The 21,984-nt window shown below is 39.4% G+C and overlaps 1 protein-coding gene across 1 annotated transcript in view; it reads left to right on the plus strand.

Moving 5' to 3' along the window:
* The window catches only part of LOC115788238 (A-kinase anchor protein 9-like), a 185,360-nt gene that overhangs the window by 129,856 nt on the left and 33,520 nt on the right, over positions 1-21,984 (plus strand). The window contains 12 exon segments of the mRNA XM_030741192.1: positions 1,066-1,118; positions 6,529-6,676; positions 6,868-6,938; positions 7,040-7,160; positions 7,334-7,431; positions 7,996-8,101; positions 8,749-8,971; positions 11,251-11,302; positions 12,142-12,462; positions 12,731-13,009; positions 17,064-17,200; positions 17,421-17,608. Coding sequence (XP_030597052.1) covers positions 1,066-1,118; positions 6,529-6,676; positions 6,868-6,938; positions 7,040-7,160; positions 7,334-7,431; positions 7,996-8,101; positions 8,749-8,971; positions 11,251-11,302; positions 12,142-12,462; positions 12,731-13,009; positions 17,064-17,200; positions 17,421-17,608 — 1,797 coding nt within the window.

Here is a 21,984-nt window from a genome sequence, read left to right on the forward strand (position 1 = left end):
AAAAGAGTTAAAACCTACATCCATCACAGTTAATGCTGGGGTATTATTATTATTATTATTATTATTATTATCAGCATGATGAAATGTATTTGTGCATTCATAGCCGCATCTTGTTGAAATATTGAAGAGAGTATGACTGAGGCGTTTCAGCACTGATATGTCTTCTCTCTAGTGAGAAACAGTTATGATTGCAGATTGCGTTCAGGCTTGCTCTGAAAGGTAACACTAAGCAACATAGTCAGACTGCTGTGCCAAAAGATACATTTCAAGTTTATGCAGATCATTCAGTGCAGTAATTGTGGGAAATGTGCACGCACAATACAGCCTGCGTGTTGCATTGAAGTGTCCATTGATATTCCGCTCATTTCTGCTTTTAAAGGGTGCTATTCAATATTTATAATCAGCTCGTCCTCAATCTTTAAAAATGGCTGAAAATAGGGAAAACGCAGTCAACGAGTCTTCTGATGGCTTTGAATCATTGCCGTTGTGTAGAAATGTGTACATTCTAGTTCTTTCCATCCTGCAGGGAGTGAAGGGTTGAGGTGAGAAGCCATTTTAACCCAGTAACTTCTGTGTCTGTGTCACTTCAAGCTGTGTCATAAAAACACCCAAGAATCCAAAAGATTGTGTACGGTTGTCTGTCTGCCATTTTCACATCTTGTCCTCGTCATTAGTTTCACCTCCTGGGTTGGAAAAGCCAAACATGCAAAAGCTTAGAAAAAGCATGAAAAACAAGTGTTAGATATATAGTGGCACTGGAAAGTTTTATTTAGTAGATATGTTATTGATTTGCTGTGGCAAGATCTAGAATTTTCTGATGTTCTGTGTAGAGTCAACACTGGATGTGAAATAAGTGGTATAAAATTCCTGCTTCCAATTGCAAAAGTGTAGTGGATACTTTAGGAACAAGTTACTGCAGTTACTCCATGCTCCCTCTCAGGAAGTGATCCATAACGGTGCATCTTACCTTTCTGTCCATCATTGTCTTATTTGTCAGCATTTGTGGGAAATATTAGTTTTAAAAACTACAATATGTTTACTCTGCTTGCTTCTTTAGGTAAGCAGACATGGGACGGCCGGCGCTCGAGCATGTTGTCCAGGGAGAGCCGACTGAACATGTAAATGTCACTTAAGCTCACATCCTGCCTTTTGTTTTCAGCTGCTTTGATGCATCAAACAGTATGAGGTAAAGGTCATAAAAAAGGGTGCTGATACAGCTGCAGTACAGTGAAAGCTGTGCTTCTATCCTGCACCAACCTGACTTTAAAAAAAAAAAAGATTAATACAGATCATTTCCACACTCAACGTGCCTCAAATTACAATAGATGAGCTTGTTGTGTAGGCAGAAAATTTTCACCAGGCAAAAAAACAAAAAAAAAAACTCTGCATCAGCAGTCCTATCAGACGGCCTTACAAAAATTAGAAAATAAAAATTGTCATCAGAGCAGAGCCATGCTGTGAGGCATGGGGTGGGGGGAGCCTGTTTTTCAAAGTAAAATATTCCTTGATGTCAGGGAGCAGCTGCAGCTAATCCTTGACAGCTCCCAGATGCTGAAGCAGATGCTGAAGAGAGCAGCTAACAAACTGTAAGTTTCTGTGCAACAAATATGGCCAGTAAAATCTCTGTAAATATCTCCATTCATCATTAGGAACTAGACTGTAGGCTACTCCTTAAAGAAACCAGTCCATCCCCTTGAAAAATCCTGTTAAAAACAACCCGGGAATGATTTTGTATATTTTAGCTTTTTCTTTTTCAGTATGTGTTATATAGGTGTGTCATTTTAACCATAGAAGCCATTTTTTTTCCCCACCACAGTTTTCATTATTTATAGGAGCAGCACATCATAGCACACCTGCCATCTATTTGTTAGGCACTGACCATCTCTCATCTGCATGTATTAAGCAGCAAAATCTGCATAGCTACAGGTTTGAAAGGAGTCTCTACTCTGCACTCGTTAGGTGTAGTGAGAACAGGGAGATCGATCGTTTTAATACAGCCTATTTAAAATGTAGAGTGCACTTTAAAATGTTTGACATCAAAGGTAAGAGAAGCACAGTTTCACGAGTGTGTAGCCATAATGAAGTTTGTGCTAATGCACGATGCATAATTAGAGAGAGAAGCTTCACCGTGTGCCTTTTGTTCCTTGTTAAAGAGTATAATGGCAGACCTGTCATTCTAAACACAGATGGCTCATATCACAGCTCTGCCAAACAAATATGAATGCTGGAGTTATATTATTTAATTATTTTAGTCTTCTGATTATCACATTGATTTATTATGCTGCGTAATTAATTTGTGCTCAGTTATAACTAATATGTTTTTTTTTTTTTTTGTTTGTTGTTTTTTCAAATCTTATAAACCCACATTTTATTAACAGTAGAACACAGAAACCATATCAAATGTTTAAATAAGAAAATGTACCATTTTAAGAAAAATATTGGCTCATTTTTATTTTCAAACAAGTTGGGACTGGGCCGTGTTTACCCTCTGTGTAGCATCCCCTGTTCTATAAAACAACAGTCTGTAAACAGCTGGAACTGCTGGACTTTTTTTTTTTTAATTTATTTTTATTTGGAGAAGCAAATGTTACAGACAGTATCTTCTGTGTACAGTTTAAATTCCACATCCAAAAGTCAGTTGCTAATCCAGTTTTGAATAGAATAACAAACAAATGAACATAACCTGTGAGCGGGGGGGGCTCCGAATCTTATCGTGTCGGGAGAAAAACCCGGTGGAGACACAAAAAAACTACAATCCTAGATTAAGTAAATAAACCAAACATATAAATATAACCTGTAAGTTGGGAGGGGTGACTCCCCCTCTCATCATGTCAAGGGAAAATACAGTCAAATGTGTATGTATGCCAGGATCAAAACAGGGATACCTCATGTAACATGACAATATTTTTGTGTAACAGACATGTTTAATCCACTGGGATTACTGGTTTAACATAATTTGTCCATTTTTGACCAGATCCTGAAAAAAGATTCCCTTTGACCTTTAATAGTGAATGACAACTTCTCTAGAATGTAAATTTCATGGATAATTACGAACCATTCATCAATTGTACAGTAGGTGCTATCAGGTTTTAAACCATTTCCTAGTGATCGTCTTTTTGCCTGCCGCCAGAAAGGCATTAACAACAGTTTTTTATCTTTCATAGACCAGTTATTGCATGGGAATGTCTCCAAAGTACAAGGCTTCACATTCACAGGGGATTCTCACAGTGAAGATGTTATTCAAGTGAACACATAACTGCTCCCAAAATGCCTCATCACTGGGCAACCCCAGAATATATGATGATGGTTTGCCTCGTTGTCCCACAGAGTCTCCAACAGGCGTGTCCCCCTGCCTTGATATTTTTGCTGAGCTGGAGTTACAAAAGTATCAAACAGTGTTTTTCCAACGAATTCTCTCCATATATTGGAGCTCGAGGTCATCCAGTGTAATTTGTTAATCCATTCCCAGCTTTCAGACGAAATAGTCAAATTTCCTTCTTTTAACCCACTTATTTCTTATATAGTCTGTATCACCTTGTTTTGACAAAGAATCCCGTTATATAATCTCGAAACAAGTTCTGTACATGAATCTGATTTCAACAGAGACAGAAACACATTAAAAAATCCTGGTTCAGCAGTTTCCCAAGTTTCTTGTAAGTTTTGATTAAAATAGGTCCTGACCTGCAGATAATCTGTAGAAGTCATCCTTTTTCAACCCTTTAGACCTTTGGAGTTCCTCAAAACTCTGAAAACGCCCCCTTCTGGGTAAATGAATAATAAGTGGTCAATCCTTTTGGGATCCAGCTTATAAATCTCCCATCACTCTGTTTGGCTTAAAAGCTGAATCAAAGGCACACCATCTGAGAATTTTGATCTGATTATCTAATTTGCACAATTTAAACTATCTTTTTCCAGGAATCCAGCAGTGTATAAAGCATTGAGTCATGTGTTATTGTCAGCTCCTCTTGTAGATCTTTATCCATTAATACTGATAATAAAGGTATTACTTCCAACCCGTTGTACCTTCTATATCTTTCCATACTGCATCATAAGATGAAGAGCAAAGACAAATCACTGGTCTTAACTGAGCTGCAAGGTAATAGACTTGTAAATCGGGGAGACCCAGTCCTACCTTTTTTCCTTTTTAACTGCAGAATTCTGTATCTCACTCTGGCCTTTTTCCCTTGCCTGTCCCACTCCACGAATTGCCTATCTGTGATCTGAATAGGTAAACACTGACATAAATAGAGTAAGCATGGAAGTATATTCATCCTCACTGACTCTATTCTGGAGTATAGAGTCGAAAAAGGGATCAAATTCCATCTCTGTGTGTCTGATTTTAGCTTTGAGATTAGGGGGTCCATAGTTAGCATCAAAGTCCTGGAGAAATCCTTGCATAGTGTGACCCCTAAATATTTTATGGATTCTGCTTCCCAATTCCATTTATACAAATTCCTAAATTTGTTCTGTGGCTTGTAATTCAGTGTTAAAACCTGAGTCTTGGTAATGTTTTATCTTATCTTTCCAAAGTAAAGGGGTCTGATAGATCTCCGTTAATTTTTATCCTAGCAGATGGTTTTTATTGTACAATGCCCCAATTACATCAATTGTGGTCCGGTGAAACCCGAACCTGGACATCACTTTATACAGGAAGGACCATCCGACTGAGTCAAAGGCCTTCTCTGCATCTAGACTCAGTACAAGGGTTTCTATTTTCTGTTGGACTACATGACTTAAGATATGCAGGGTTTTTCTAATGTTGTCCTGCGTCTGTCTCTGTCTGATGAAACCCGTTTGGTCCTTATGTATTATCTCTGGTAAGATTTTTTCCAGTCTCTGTGAAATTATGGCAGTAAATTAATTTATAATCGATATTTAATACACTTACTGGGCGGTATTTCCACAAATCAACTTATCTTTGCCTTCTTTAGGAATTAGTGAAATAATCGCATCTCTCCATGAAGGGGGGATTATTTTCTTTTCCAGTACATAATTAAAAGCTCTTAATAAAACAGGGACTAACTGATCTTGCATTTCTCTGTACCATTCAGCAGTAAATCTGTCTGTTCCTGGGGATTTCCCTCCTTCAGCTTTCCAATGACTGATCTTAATTCTGCTTCAGTTATCTCTGATATTAATTGTTCGTTTTGTTTGGTTGTAACGTTGGGAAGAGAAAGGTGGGAAAGAAAGGCGTCTATCAGCTCTTCATTGTTCCAATTTGGGTTGGGAATATAAAGTTTGGAAAAAAGTTTTTAAAAGCATTTGTGAATATTCTCTAAGCCTGTTTCAACCCTATTTGTATAAATATTTTTTATTTTGTGAATAGTTCTGTCAGCTTGTTGCTTTTGTAGTTTAAATGCTAAGAGCCTCAAGGATTTTCCCCCTGCTTCGTAGTATTTCTGTCTAGTGAAGAGAAGTTTTTTTTGTATTTCTTGGATATTCAGACTATTCAGTTCTTTTTTTTAATGCCTCAATTTTGATCCTAGTTGCCTCCTGAAGGGTTTTGGAATGTTCTTTCTGAAGCTTCTTTAGCTCCTCTTCCAAATGGTTTTGCTTTTGTTGTCTGGTTTTCTTTTCGTTGGAGGAAATTGCTATTATTTCCCTCTGAGTACCGCCTTCATAGCATCCCAAAGTATTATTGGACCCACCTCTTCATTATCGTTCTCATCCAGGTATCTTTTAATTTCAGTTTTCATATTCTCCTTAATGATTGTATTATTTAATAAGTTTGTATTTAACCTCCAGAGAGTGGATCTACTTTTATTAGTCAGGTGAAAAGAGATATAGATTGGGCTGTGGTCTGAAATAGGAGACGTGCCAATCTCCCAACTTTCTATTCTATGGATGTCCCTTTTAAACATGAAAAAATAATCAATTCGTGAGTATACATTATAGGAAGGGGAATAGTGCGTGTAGTCATGAAAGGGTTGGGTTCTTATCCCTCCATACATCCACTATTCCCAGTTCATCCATCATATTTCTAATTCTTTTACTGGTGTTTTTGGAGTTCGATTTACCGTTTGATGAATCCAAATTTGGGTTTAACCGGACATTAAAATCCCCTGCGCAGATCATTATGCCTTGACTCTTTGTTGCTGCTAATTCAAATATGTGTTTATAAAATGGCCATTTGCTACCAGGTGGAGCATAGACGTTAAATAAACTAATCAGGACGCCATCTATTATTCCCGTAATTACAATAAATCGACCCTCCCTGTCTTTATGTTCTGCAATATGTTCATAGTGCAGGGCATTTGAAATTAAAATCGCCACCCCCTCTTCGTTTATAAATAATATGTTAATGTCTTCCAGGGTTTTTTTTTTTTTTTAATCTATTTTATCAAATGCCCCCCCCCCCCCCCCCAAAAAAATCCCAAAACAAACATTTTATCTATATTAAAATGCTCTACATGTAAAGAGTACAATATATATCTAATAGCATATCTATACTGTATATCTGGATGGAAAGGCACATTCCTCTGTGGATTATTTGATGTTGATGAGATGATGTCTTCTTCTTGCTTTAAGGGTGAGTGCAGGCTGCAGATGGAAGCCCAGCGCATTAGCCTGTCTCAGATCCACGCCGCCCAGTTTGAGCTGTTGCAGGAGGAGACCGATGCCCGCACGCACTCTCTAGAGCTGCATCTGCAGGACCTGAAACATCACGATACGCAGAGTGAGCAGATTGAGGCTTTGTGTGCATCTGTGTTTGTGGCAAAACAGAGCTGTCAGTGATCGATGAAACCAGAACAGCAATCAGATGGGCTCACATGTCCTGCAGGATTTTCATACTAGATGCTTATAGTCATAGATCAGAACTTGTATAATATTATTTTACCTGTATCATTTTGTCCTTGTTTTTCTTAGATGAGCAAAAAAGCTTCAAATACCAGGACACGATGCAAGCTGTGTCACAAGAATGCTCTGCGATTATTCTGGTAATTAGTAAAGAATAATATTTCCGAATTATTTATTTATTTATTTTTTAAGTGTGGAACTTCAGTATCATCGCATTCAACATTGTCTTTGTCTTTTTCAGGCTTTTCAAAAACTCTTTGGTGAAGAGTTTTTGGAGAATGTCGATGCAGAGAGCCAGCCGCTAATTTCACAAGAACAACCAGTGACGAGCGAATCCACCTCCATTATCCTAGAGGCCAGAGGTACACTTTTAATAAGTATATTCAACAAATACTGTGCATAATAAAACACACTGTAGCATCGTTAATTACTGTGTGGCTACCAAATGCTTTTACCTTACCCACTGTAGGTACACATTCAAATACTAAAACCAAATGTAACCCTCCTGTCTATTTTACTTTATTTTTATTTTTAGAGCTATGCAGAGAGCTTCAGCAGGTCAGGGAGAGGATGGAGCAGGAACATCATCGACTCTCACAGCTCCAGGCTCTGCTTAGAGATGATGGGAACAAGGTAGAAACTTACTCACCTGTAGCCATAAGCTGTGCTTCAGTTCCACGCTGAAGACTTATTCTGAGCAGGCTTTGAGTGTTTGTTTTTATGTAATTATGTTCACACCAGAACTGTAGCAAAATTAAAGTATAATGAGAATTGAATTTTGAGGCAGTCTCCCTCATAATGCATTGCTGAAAGAAAATCACTTGGCTGGAAAAGATTCAAACAAATATTGTACTGTTTAAAATAAATAAACAGAAATGCTATTAAATCTTTGGAAGCATGTTTTGCTTTCTGTTTATAAGTTTAATTGGCTGTAAAATTTCTTAAGTAGCAGTTTGGACTGTGCATTAATGCGTGAATTTTACTGAGTCATTTAATGTTAGTATAAACTGACAAGTTAGATGCATCTAAAAAATAAAAGGTATACTATGGCAATTGTACTATAGTGAATAATGTTCACTATACACCACATTTGCATTTAGTTTGTAATACTGACGTGTTTGTTTGGCAGGTTTGTTGTCTGACAAACAAAGGTTAAAGTGTGAACAGAAGAGTACCAATAAATTTGTTGTTCTCCAGATAAATGAACTGCAGATGGCGTACAGTGATCTGAAGAGAAACAGTGAGAAGGAGCTCTCTGACCTCCGTGAGCAGGTCGCCACTTTAAGCCCTTCAACAAGTGAAGGTAAATCTAGAGCTCACCTCTCTGATAGAAGATTAAAAGCTATTTTATGATAAGGTGCTGTTTAAAAGCATGTATAAGTATGTAATAATAAGTCTTATTAATCCCAGCTTTATCATTCAGTGTTATTCTTTCTTTTGTATGCTCTTTGCAGCTGTAGGATTTAAAGTTTTGTAGATTTACGCTGCTGAAGTGTTTAATGGTTGCTGTGCCTCAAAGGTCGCTCACACCTTAGGCTGGTGTGTTGTTTGTGTGGTGCATTTTTATATTTGTGTGAAGTGCTTTGTATTTCTCAAATGTTTCACATTCATAAAAGAATGCAAATGCAGTTTAGGTAACAGATGGCAGAAACTGCAGTATATTGCAGACACTGGATATACATATACTGAAGTATGTCTATACCTGTTAATGGTAAATATGTGATAACTTGTTATGCTGTCAAAAAAAAAAAAATCAGTTTAACTTTTACTGGCAAATGTCATTTCTTGATTGCTCATTCACTTTGTACTGGACATTTAGATGTAGTCTTTTGCCACTGCAGCAGACTGCATTCCCAGAACAAATATAAAAGTCTCATCTAATTGATTTTAATCTCAGATGCTTTCTAGTTAAGCATATTGTATTTCACATTTTACCTCTGTATTGATTAGATCCGGAGGAGCGGCCTGGTGCATCTACCTCCCTTTCCGTGGAATTGCAGAGGCTGAAGGCCGAGGCCAAGGAGAAGCAGCTGCACCTGGAGGAGAGTCACAGGCAAGAGATGGAGCGTCTCAGAGCTCACTACCAGCAGCAGACCACAGAGACAGAGGAGCGATACGCAACTGAGCTCTTCATGCTGCAGCAGCGACTGCAGGAGGTCACAGCCCACGACAGGTGATGCACCGCTTTAAGCAGGACCCAGCAGAAATGTTTGCACACATTTTTAGGCAAATTAGATTTGGAAGTAAACTTAACCTGCAAATATGAAAGTAAGTTACTGGATATTTTCACAGAAAACATGTACAACACTCAGAACCTAAAAGTTTATTTTTTATAGATGCCTTTACACTCACTCTGTTGTTAATGCCACAGTTTGTAGATTTTAAACAGCACTGACGCTGTACTGATACCATTTCTTGCTGTTCTGCTTGCACATTTACAGTTTACGCTTAAACACAGGGACTCATTTTAATATTTGATTGGCTGATTTTATGTATGTTGGAGACAAGTCTGAACAGGGCAAGTGACATGACTGAGAGTACTAAAGATAACTTCAAACAGAAGCTGGTCTGCACATCCTGTGCAGCACGTGGAAGCTACCTGACCCACTTCAGTTGACAACAAAGCCTTAACTAATGAAATATTCACTAAGGCGCCTTTTGTTAGCCCACAAACATGTGGAAGTACCTTGTCAGCCCTTCCATGTGGTTTTCAGAGAGAAGAGAGGTGCTAACATAAGAATCCAGACACTAAGCACCACTGAATTATAAATTATAAGTGTTTTTGTCTCAAACATGATGTATATACTGTCCTGTGGTATAATGAAGAAAATTCACTGAATCAAAAGTTAGCCTTTCACTTCCTTTTTTACTCATCCAAATTTTGGTTACTGGCTGTTGGGGCCTGTGAAGTTAGCATTTATGTGCAAGTTCATACTTTCTACATACTTTAAGGCAGAAATATAATAAAATAAATCCATGTTCATCTATTTTTAATGGGCGAAAGCAGTCCTTTTCTTTCTTTTGACCGAGATGCTGCTGCCCTCCACTGTTTGATTTTGTAACTATAAGCTTGTTCTCTCCTCCCAACTTTAGTTTAATAAAACAATTTCCAGAGGTGTATATCCAATTAAATTATTCTGAAAAATGTTTACTTACATTACTTTCTGCCATGGTGGCAGGAGTTACACTCAGTAATTGGCTTTGTTGTTTCAAATGTGACTGAACAGGCAATCTATAGACAATTACTCTGCTTCTGTTTATATGGTAATGTCATTATTTTAAAATGAATTGTAAATTGACATCAGCAGTTGACTTATTTAATAACAAACTGAATATCTTCTGTATTTGGAGAATTTGAAGACTCCACCTTCTTTCCTAAAAATTATAATGGTGAAATTGTCTTTTGTTTCCCAATCTCAATGATTGAAGAAATTTATTGTTAACCTTTTTTTTTGATTGAGAAAATCATGAGTTGCAGATCTGCTTATGTTAGTTTGTTTTATCTGTTACTAATTACGCACCAGATAAATAATTTTCAGTTAGTTTCATATAGTTTTGGTAAAAGGTACAATATTTGTAGTTTTGCCTATGTACATCACCACGGTGGATATTAAATCAGTTATGTGGCTGAAGTGTAGAATTTGAGTTTTAATTCATGGAGTTCAACTAAAATTTTGCATTAACTATTTAGGAATTACAGCCATTTTTATAAATATTCCCCCATTTTCAGAAGCTCAGATGTAATTGGACAATTGGCTGACAAGTACTTTTGTGGCTGGGTGAGGCCTGATCCCTTGTTATTGCATGCATGTATAATAAAAAAAAAAAAAATTAAGAAGATTAAAGACCTGGAGTTGATTCAAAGTGCTGAATTAGAATTTCAAGCTGTTCCTTAGAAGAGAAAGCATGCAAGCTTAATAATAATATAATAATATAATAATATAATTGAAAGTTCTCCTCCCTTACTAGAGATACAAGCCACGGTTTCCTTCAGTCCTCGATTTTTTTTTTTTTTTTTTTTTTCCCCCCCACCTCTTTTATTTTCTGAACAGTGCATGAATACCTTTTTGTCTGAGAGGTGGCAGAAAAGAAAAATGAGGGGACTTTTTTGTTACTACATGTACATGACTCATGACATGATGTATTTCAACTTAAGTCTCTGTCAATATTACTGCTGTTACCAGAGTAACACACTTTAATCAGGTGTGAATAAACTTGAATAAACAAAACTGTGACTTGACACTTTTTGATATTTGCAACAGTCACACCTCCATTCATTACAGTATATTGATTTAATTGTTAATTATGATTGAGTATCAATTTATGATTGATTATCAGAAAAAGTTTCAGTATCCTATTCTAATATGTGTTTACCCATCCAAATGTCATTCTTAAACTAGTTTTACGTCATAGTCAGTACTGACATTGCCTTTTATCTTTCTGCCTCTCCAGTGTTCCAGAGTCCAGCTCTGAGAGGATGGAGGAGCACAAAGAGGAACTAAAGGTTTGGTTTCCCCACTTTGGCTTCTCCTAAATCGTCCACGTCACATGCATCATATCTTGCTACGAGCTGAAATATGCACATGCATTAAGATGCTATGACAGTAAGGGAGGATGGGAGGGAGCAGTTGCAGCCTTTAGGCTAAAACGTGCCCTAAATCCTCTGCCTTGATTCCACGAGCAGAGTTAGACCTATATCTAACAGTTAAAAGGGGCCGGGCATTGCATAACACCGTTTTAACCAAGCGGATGTATTCTAGTTTTGGTGGCTGCATGAAAGGAGGATTCTGTCTTGCGTGAATGAACTGCGCTCCATTTGAGCCATTTCAACTTCTTTCTTTCCTCAGTTTGTCGTTCTCACTCTGACCTTAAAACTCCACAGCTCGTGCTTTGAGGCTCTCACATCTTCACACAGAGATCAGAGAGGAAGATAGGAAAGCAGAAGATTGGCAGAAGTGGGGGGAAAAATCTGGCACTTTCCGACATTGTATGTTTTTGATTTGAAGTTTTTAGCTTGGAGCAAGTGGTACCAAGGAAGCTGAATGACTGTGAAATAGACAAGACAGGAATTCATCACAAGACAGAGTGGTAGTGTGTGTAATGTAAGGCATCCCTTTATCTCTTTATCGTGTTTGGGAGACAGAGAGAACAAAATGTTGTATTTACCAGTGTATCAGGGGTGGGGGGAGTTTAGCTAGGGGACCCAGTTATTTCAGGAACTGTCCTGAGGAACTTTCATTACTCTTATCTTCATAATTTGCTTCGTTTTTACATGTTACTGCTGTAATATGTGCCACAGTAATTTTGTAACTGACACTTTTCAACTTCTTTTGGACTTCCCAGGACCTGAGTGAGGAGGATTTCTCAGAGGAAGTTGTGGAGCTGTGCTGGTCTGTCAAGTCTACTGGCCTGACAGCACAGCTGCAGGCACTGAGGAAAGCTCTCTACCACAAGTACCTCCAAGAAGTTGCCGCTCTCAAAGAGCAGCACAGCAAGGAGCTGACGCGACTGAGAGAAGAAAGGGAGCAGGAGAGGAGACAGAGAGAGCAGGATCTCAACGGTATCGGCGGTGCTGGAAGCTCCACTGAGAGCCTCGGGGTAGCCAGGCAGGTCTCTGTGGAAGAGAAACAACACTGGGAGAGAGTGGAGGAGGAAGTCGCCAGGGTGTGTGGCCATGTATCATGAGTTTTTGTATAAACATTAGGTCGAGAAAGCAACAGTTGTGCTCAACTGTATTTTTTTCTTAGACTTGTTTTATAGTAAGGTTATCCTCGGGCTGTGGACATGTATAGTATAGGATAGGGACATGCAAAGTTTTAAAAAGCACATTGTCTCTCACATCATTGTCTCTCACATCAAATGGAATCCTGAAGAAAATATCTTTGGACCCATAGGTTTTTTTTTTTTTTTTTTTTTTGCTTTTTCTTTTCAGGCCATAGTTCAGATGTCCGTGGAGTTTGCACAGCAAACTGAGCTGGCTCGAATCAACAAACGTGCCCAACAGACAAACTCCTCCATGCAGACCCAGTCGGATGATGAGGAGCTGGAGGAGAGGGAGAAAGACGAGCCGACTCCCAGAGCTTCCCTCACTGCAGGCGGCTGGCTTGAGGAAGTCGAGAGGGAGAGACTGGAGAGGGAGCTTGAAGAGAGGAACGCTGAGATTAGAAAGTTAAAGGAGGAGCTGCAGAAATCTGAATCAGGACCTGAGCAGGTCAGTGCCATTTACTCAGCTGTCGCATGCAATGTGTATATCTGCGCTCCACTTTCAACTACACATTCCCTCAGACTTCATTGCTGCTGTGTCATTAATTTTCACATGCATTGCGTCACAATGCAAGTGTTGCATCAATTGGATTGAATCTGTTTTTGTATACGGTATAATTTATTGTCATTTATATCACATAAGAGTAATAATGTTTTCTGCTTCATTAACCTGATAAATATGATCTTGACTGTTCCTGAATCTGGGATCAGAACTTTAATTAATAATGTGGATGAAGCAGTTTTGTTCTGTTGTTTTTGAGCCAGACACACTCAATCACCATCATGCATTTCTGCAAACTTAATGCACTAAAGATAAAGTAGATGTAAAGAGAATATGTTTTCTGCTGATACTTTTAGCATCCAGCACCTGTACATATTTCTGGAAGTGCATGCAACTACTTTAACCAACAGTACTATAATAAAGCTTCATCTCTTACATGCACACCCTAGTCCTTTATGGCATGTTTTGAATAGTTCTTAGACTAATTGCAAATAACCACAACCAGTTCTTAGAGGAAATCCAGTTTGTTTGTGTGTGTGGTGTGGGTGGGTCTCTCTCTCTCTCTCCTCTCTCTCGCTATCGATCTCTCGATCTATAGATGCGATATAGCGAGCGAGATAGAGCGAGCAGCGAGAGCGAGAGCGAGCGAGCGAGAGCGGAGCGAGAGCGAGCGAGAGCGAGCGAGAGCGAGCGAGCGCGAGCGAGCGAAGAGAGCGAGAGAGAGCGAGCGAGAGAGAGAGCGAGAGCGAGAGAGACGAGGAGAGCGAGAGAGAGGAGAGAGAGAGCGAGGAGAGAGAGAGGAGAGAGCGAGAGGGGAGGATCGAGAGAGCGAGAGCGAGGAGAGAGCGCGAGCGAGCGAGCGAGCGAGAGCGAGAGAGAGAGAGCGAGAGAGAGCGAGCGGCGAGAGAGCGCGAGCGAGAAGCGAGAGCGAGAGAGAGCGAGAGAGAGAGAGAGCGAGAGCTATCTATATCTATATATCTATCTATATCTATATATCTATCTATCTCTATCTCTCTCTCTATCTCTCTCTATCTCTCTCTCTATCTCTATCTCATCTCTCTATCTCTCTATCTATCTCTCTATCTATCTCTATCTCTCTATCTCTATCTATCTCTATCTCTATCTCTATCTCTCTATCTATCTCTCTCTATCTATCTCTCTCTATATCTCTATCTCTCTATCTCTCTCATCTCTCTCTCTCTATCTCTCTCTCTCTATCTCTCTCTCTATCTCTCTCTCTCTCTCTATCTCTCTCTCTATCTCTCTCCTCTCTCCTCTCTATCTCTCTCTTCTCTATCTCTCTCTATCTCTATCGATCTCTCTCTCTATCTATCTCTCTCTATCGATCTCTCTCTCTCTATATCTCCTCTCTCTCTCTCTCTATAGATCTCTCTCTCTCTCTCTCTCTCTATCGATCTCTCTCTCTCTCTCTCTCTCTATCGATCTCTCTCTCTCTCTATCTCTCTCTATCGATCTCTCTCTCTCTCTCTCTATCGATCTCTCTCTCTCTCTCTCTCTATCGATCTCTCTCTCTCTCTATCTTTCTATCGATCTATATATAGATATATATAGTCATAATGTCAGCCCATGCTCCTAATGAGATGACAGATGGTGTCTTGGGAATCTTCTCCCAGATCTGAACCAGGGCATCACTGAGATCTTGGGTTGTTTGAGGTGCAACCTGGTGACGTCAAATGCACTGAAACATAATGTCCCAGAGGTGTTCTATTGGATTTAGGTTGGGTGAGCATGGGGGCCAGTCTATGGTATTAATTCCTGAAGGATGAAGGAATTGATACCAAGGAACTGTCTACATACTCTCACATGAGACTGGATATTGTTATGCACCAGGAGGAACCAAGACCCCCCGCATTAGCGTAGGTTCTGACAGTGGGTCCACAGTTTTCATCTGGCTACCTAATGGCAGTCAGGATCCTGTTGCCTAGCCTGTAGAGCCTGCATCCCTCCATAGATATGCTTCCCCAGACCACCACCACTGACCCTCCACCAGAGTGGTCATGCTGAACATTGTTAGCGGCAGCAACATTCTCCACAGCTACTCCAGACGCTGTGTCACATGTGCTCAGAGTGAACCTGCTCTCATCTGTCGGGACCCGCCAGTTCTGATATACTATAGCAAATTCAGATCGGTCTTCACGATGCCAGGCAGTGAGCACAGGACCCACTAGACAGTGTTGGGCTCTCAGGCACAGCTGAAACTAATTAACAACCCCCTCTGCTACTTAACTGACCAGATCAATATCCCACAAGTTTAACTGACTTGATGCTGTACTCTGATTAAAAAGTGTTCCTTTAACGTTTTTGAGCAGTGCAAAAGGAGACAGACTGGCAACACTTTGCAATCAACCTTCAGTGTCAGTCTGTGCCAAATGCAACTCGTCTGTGACACACCTCTTTGCAATAGGGGCTCAACTCAGTTAGCTGCCCTGGTTATATTCTGGTAATATTCCTAAATGCTTGTGTCAGTTTATAGTAAAATTGTCATCCTGAGTTTTTATTTCATATCTATGAGGTTCTGGCTGAATAGAAGTAGGAAATATAAATTTCTGTGTATGTAGATGGCAACAGATTTGCAATTTTCACCTATTTATCACAATTAATCATATATAGAATAGAATAGAATAGAATAGAATATATTACCACAAACAGATTTTATGTAATTTCCAACTTGACCCCATTATCAGTCGCAATCTGACAGCAGACTGATAGCAGGCTCACTCTGTCTTATTGCCATTTGATTGTCGTCTTGATGCACCAACGTTCCTTTTAAGACATCAACTGACTGCGAGTGATTGCAGACCTGGTTTCTGTCTTCAAAGCAACCATTTCAAAGGCAACAAGATGGGAAATTCATTGCACAAGGCAGCAGTAATTTTGGCTGTGCTGTGGTCTCCAACCACCAATTTCCCTAGAGTGACTGAACCCTTATACATTTTTTTTTTTAACCAGCTTTGTTAATTGTGGTTTCATTAAGGCAAGAAGAAAAAACATTGTTCATTTTGTCTTAATATATAAAAATAACAATTTATAGATTTCTGTCAAATGAGGTAACACAGACTCATTGCCTCTACTATCCTGTGCTAATGTGCTGTCACCCCACAAAGACCTAATCTGAGCAAGAAAATAATGGTATATGCTATATAATGCTATATGAAAATAATGGTGTAAAAAAATAGGAACATGGATCAGTTTAATATATTTGATTGTAACTCTATAACAAACTGCAGACTCAAAAATTACTCCACAGTCAGTGAATAATTCTGACCTTGGTTTCTGAGTCTGATTTAAACTTTAAATATATTTCCCTGTTCTCTGGTGTAGTAGTGTACAGTGCAGTGTTCTTACTAAAGAATATTAGAAAATAGTGGCATGCAAAGTATGTCCTGAAAAAGTGGTGTCTTCAATTGAAAGAACCAGAGACTCATCTGGATACCTCCACTCAGCTTAAAAACTCCCTTAACAGCTTAAATATTCGGAGTCCCTGAGTCCAGGTGGGTATCTTGATCCAGATTAATTTGTAGTATTGCAGTATTTACGTATTTTTGATTTGTCACTTCTCATTCAGGCAAAGCTCCATCACTGGTAAAACAAACAGGCAAAGCAAATTAATCACATAACATCTTTGACTGGTGGCAATGACAGGATAACCTTTCCTGCGTTACTTCTATTCTTCCAGGAGGTGGCACTATCGCCCCTGCTAGTCTTTGTGCCTCAGGTGCACCTGTTGCCATAGCAGCACAAAGATAGTAGTGTTTCTCTCAGCTCCAAGGGAGTTAAAGTGTGTCTTTGTGTTTGTGCTTGTAAAAAGGGCAGTGTGTCTATGTGCTCCTTGCTGTGCCTGATTTGAATTCACTTTTACTAATGATCGCGCATGCCGAGCACGCTGTCCTTTGCTGTTTGGAGTTTTCAGGACTGTTTACCCGGCTGAAAGTTAGCAATGACGGGGCTGCTGTCTGTGTTTTCTCTGCTGCCTGTCCAGGCCTTAAAGAAGAGAGATGGCAGTGATGGAGAAGATGAGGAAGACAGCGATCCAGACGGGTCGGGAACAGCGAAGGCTGATGAACACAAACTGTCTTTGCGGGACGATGGAGATTCTTCTGATAAAGATGCTGAAAGGTACCACTTCATTCATACTTTCTGAATATCAACACATCAACTTTGTTTTTTATAATATGTACCAAAGAGGTACATATATTTCCTATACAGTTTCTTTGTGTATAACAAATATATCAAGCCTTTCTTTTAGCCAACCAACATTTCACTTGTGAACTCCTCTTTCCAGATTTTTCTTTTTAAATGTGTTTGGTAATAACTATACATCTTCAATTGGCTTTAGAAACCTGTTGCGTACAGCCAACACGAAGCTCAGCCAGGTGTTGGTTGAAGTCCTGAAGACCACAGCAGCAGCAGAGGAAACGATGGGCCTCCACATGCAGAGCCTGCGCGACGCTTCTGGTGCAGCACAGCTGCCTCACTCCACCACACAGTTGGCCAGTACACTGACTCTCAGACATTATAACACGGGTAAGTAACAATTCAATACTGAGTCCAATAATCAGTCAAAAAGCTCCGGGCGCCTCAATTATCTTACTGCTATTTTTGACTTATTCTTTAGCAGTTATACAAGAAAAAAAACCAAATGAAACATCAGACTACAAAGCTGCAAAATATGTGTATATTGCTGTAATTATTAATTGCTGTGCAGCACCTCAGCATTGGACTAAAAATCCTGTGCTGTACAGTTTTACATGATGGCAGCTGCATTTACAGGGTGAAAGTCATCATCACGGAGCTGAAATCAGAATTACGCAGATTTATGTTTCAAGATTACTTTAATATGTTAGACTTGAATTTCATATTTGATTAGCCCCACTTCATAACGCAAAATATAGCACTGATGCCACATCCAGAGTGTTTTTAGATTATGGATACATAATACTAGTGCCTGAACAAGGAAAGTAAGTATCAGAAAGATTTACCTAAAGGGTTGATTATAGGTGAGGGTGGTGACTCCATGGAAGTTAAGCATAACAGTCACATGTTAACAAATGAATTCAGGACCTGCAGTTATTCTGATACTCCCTGAAAACTTTATGCTCATATTAATCAGTCACCTGCAGGTTATCAGTAGGATACTGTAGGTTAGAAGATTAATTGGCTAACAGATCATTACTCCAGTATTAGACTTCTGAAAGTATGCAACAATATGCTTGAGTCGACACAGTCCTCATCATGAGAAGTTAAATGCTGTGAATTATGACCTTTTTACTTCCTTGGTCCAAGACTAAATTAGATGCCTGCACCTCTTTTGGGGGGCTTTAGAAACCGTAGTTCATGATAGGAGACTTTGGCCAATTATGGGTCTTTTCAGCCCAGGTCAGGTGACTAGAACAAAGTGGAATAAAAAGTACAAAAAGTACAAAAAGTATGGCTGTGCTTATCTGGGAGAGGTTTAGAAACAAGAGTGGCAGGCTGTCTATTTTCAAAATTAGATTTCTGATTATTGCAGCTTTTAAAGGTTTCTATACTGAAGTAAAAAACTCTGCTACATACTGGGTAGTAAATGGAAATCAGCTGAAAACTAGTGATTAAAAGTCAAGTCAAGTCAAGTTTATTTATAAAGCACATTTAAAACAACGACGTTGACCAAAGTGCTGTACAAGATCTATAACCCCAAGGACTATACTAAAATAAAAAATATAATAATACATAAAAAAAAAAAATAATAAAATCAAATCAAATAAAAACATTTAAAACAAATACCATAAAAATACCATAAAGCAATCGTCTAAAAGGAGGTAGCACTGCAGCCAAATGCCAAGGAAAAGAAATGTGTTTTTAATAAAGATTTAAATGTGTGTATTGTCTGAGCTGTGCGTATATGGAGAGGTAGATCATTCCATAGCTTTGGTGCTGCTGCTGCACCTAAGCCTCTCTGTTTTAGTCTGGTTTTAGGCCTCTGTAAGAGCAGCTGGTTAGATGACCTCAAAGCTCTTACAGGGGTGTGACTGTGAAGCAGCTCAGACAGATACAAAGGTGCCAGTCCGTTTAAGGCTTTAAAAGTAAGCAATAAAATCTTAAAATCGATTCTAAAACGGACAGGGAGCCAGTGAAGGGATGACAGGACCGGGGTAATGTGTTCATGCTTTTTTATACCAGTTAAAAGATGAGCTGCCGCATTCTGGACTACCTGCAGGCGGCGCACAGATGATTGATCTATGCCAAAGTACAGAGAATTACAGTAGTCCAGGCGGGAAGTAATAAAAGCATGAATAACTTTTTCCAGGTCCTGCTGTGGGAGATAAGGTTTTACCTTGGCAATGACTCTAAGTTGGTAAAAACTGATTTTAGTAACAGCACTTAACTTGCTTCTCCATTTTAAAACTGCTATCTAAAATGACACCCAGATTTTTACAGCATCACGACAGTGAGGAGCCAAATGACTCGGAGTGCCAGAGGAGTTGCTTGAGGGGTCAGATTTACCAAAGTATATGACCTCGGTTTTGCTTTCATTAAGATTTAGGAAATTCTTTCTCATCCAGGACTTGATGTCACTTAGACAGTTCAGCAGGGGTTTCCATGGATCTCTGCTGTTCAGTTTGATGGGCATATACACCTGGATGTCGTCAGCAAAACAGTGAAAAGAAATATTGTGTTTCCTAAAAATCGACCCTAGAGGCAACATATACAATGAGAAAAGAATTGGGCCCAGAATGGACCCTTGAGGCACTCCACAAGAAAGATTTGCTGCAGTAGAAAAACAGTCTCCTAGATGGACAGAGAAACTTCTGTCAGTAAGATATGATCTGAACCAAGTCAGAACCGTGCCTTTAATGCCAATTTCATTTTCTAGGCGGGACAGAAGGATCTCGTGGTCCACAGTGTCAAAGGCAGCTGACAGATCTAGAAGTACTAAAACTGCGGGGCTACCAGAGTCGACAGTTAAAAGCAGATCGTTAAAAACTCTTAAAAGAGCCGTCTCTGTACTGTGGCGCATTCTAAAACCTGACTGAAACTTTTCCCACATTCCATGTCCACTTAAAAATGCTTGAAGTTGCTTAAAAACAACTTTTTCAAGAACCTTGGATAAAAATGGTAATTTAGAAATTGGTCTGTAGTTCGAAAGAACATCAGGGTCAAGGTTCTTCTTCTTGATTAGAGGCTGTACAACTGCATGTTTAAAGGCAGCTGGAACACAACCAGATGCAAGAGAACTGTTAAACAGAGCGAGGATAGTTGGTCCCACTGAATCAAAAGCCTCTCTAAAAAGGCGAGATGGAACACAGTCTGTGGGAGAGTTTACAGGTCTCAAATTTTGAATCACCTCCTTTAGTGTAGAGAGAGTGACAGGCTCAAACTGCTCAAAGATAGCTCTGCTGGGAGGAGGTGCAGATGAGTCTGTTTCAGCCTGAGGTGATGAAGGTCTGAGGGCAGAAATTTTTTCCACAAAAAACTTCTTAAAGTTATCGCACAGTGCAGGACAGACATTCGCTTGGTTTACATTACAATGAGGATCAGCTAGTGAATTAAAAACACTAAAAAGAAAATGAGGCCTGTGACTGTTACTTGAAACAATGTTAGAGAAGTAAGCAGACTTTGCATATTTTACTGCTTTCTGATATTTCAACAAACAGTTACGCAGGATCTCTAAGGAGACATGGAGCTTATCCTTTTTCCACCTTCTCTCAGTGCGTCTGCACTCACGCCTGAGAGCGCGGGTTGTCTCATCCAGCCAGGGCTGGGAGGAAGGTTTAGTGCGTTTGGTTGTAAAAGGGGCAATACAGTCCAGTACAGCAGTACAAGTAGATATAAAAGAGTTAGTGAAGTCCTCAGTACTCAAGCTCAAGCAAAAGTCCAAATTGCTTAAGTCAGAGTTTTTAAAAGCAGTTGCAAAATCTGCAGCGCATAAAGAGTTAACCAAGCGCACACGACGTGCAGAGGATACTCTATTTATCCCAGAGCTGGGGACCGCTTCTGTAAATAAAACAGGAAAATGGTCCGATATACCACAGTCACGTATCTCTGTGATGCAGACTCTAAGTCCGTAAGACAACACCAGATCCAGTGTGTGATAGTCACAGTCACCATATGTGAGCTTTTTAACCTAACAATCACTTTTTAATTGCACAAGTTCTCTCAAAAGCTTGTTTTCCCATGACTATAGATATCAGTTATAAAGTGCAGTCAGTCATTTAGGCGTGGTGGATCGCGGCTGGTCTTATCAAGTTTGCATGCAAATAATGGTGCTGCTGAGATCACCTACCTATGTGACATTTGTATATGCAGAGATGGCTTATGCCTTTTTATGTAAATACATTTGAGAGAGAGTTCAGCAGTAAATTCCTGTAGAATTCCTGAAACATTTCACACAAGGGTGCATGTGTAGCACAGCAACTACAGAGCTTTGGATATTCATTAATTAACTTTTTTTTGTTTTTGATTTATTTTACCCCCCCCCACACTGTGAAGTTCCATGTTTCATTACTAGGTTACATAAGAAGTCTTTCATTTAAGAATAGAGCCAGTGGCATTTTACATGTTTGTTGTGGTTACGATTAGAGAAGCTTGAATAACGCGACCAGCATAATAATTAAACCTGCTTGTGTCCTTCAGAAATTCCATTGTCCTATTCTGCTGCATCTTTATGCCACACTGCTTTATTCTGCTGTCATGATACTTCTTTGCGATTTTGAGCTAGTCAGCTGAATAACGAAATGTGAATTACATAATCCGGCAGGCAGTTGTGTGAGTGTGGTTTTTGTTGTTGTTGTTGTTGTTGTTGTTGTTGTTGTTTTTTTGGGTTGTATATTTAGCGCTGCTTGGTATACAACACACGTGACTAGCATTTTTAAACATTTTTAAACCTTAAACTGCTGCATCCTTATTAAGCAGTTGCGAGT

Source organism: Archocentrus centrarchus, chromosome 11 (genome assembly GCF_007364275.1).
Source record: "Archocentrus centrarchus isolate MPI-CPG fArcCen1 chromosome 11, fArcCen1, whole genome shotgun sequence".
Classification (NCBI taxonomy): domain Eukaryota; kingdom Metazoa; phylum Chordata; class Actinopteri; order Cichliformes; family Cichlidae; genus Archocentrus; species Archocentrus centrarchus.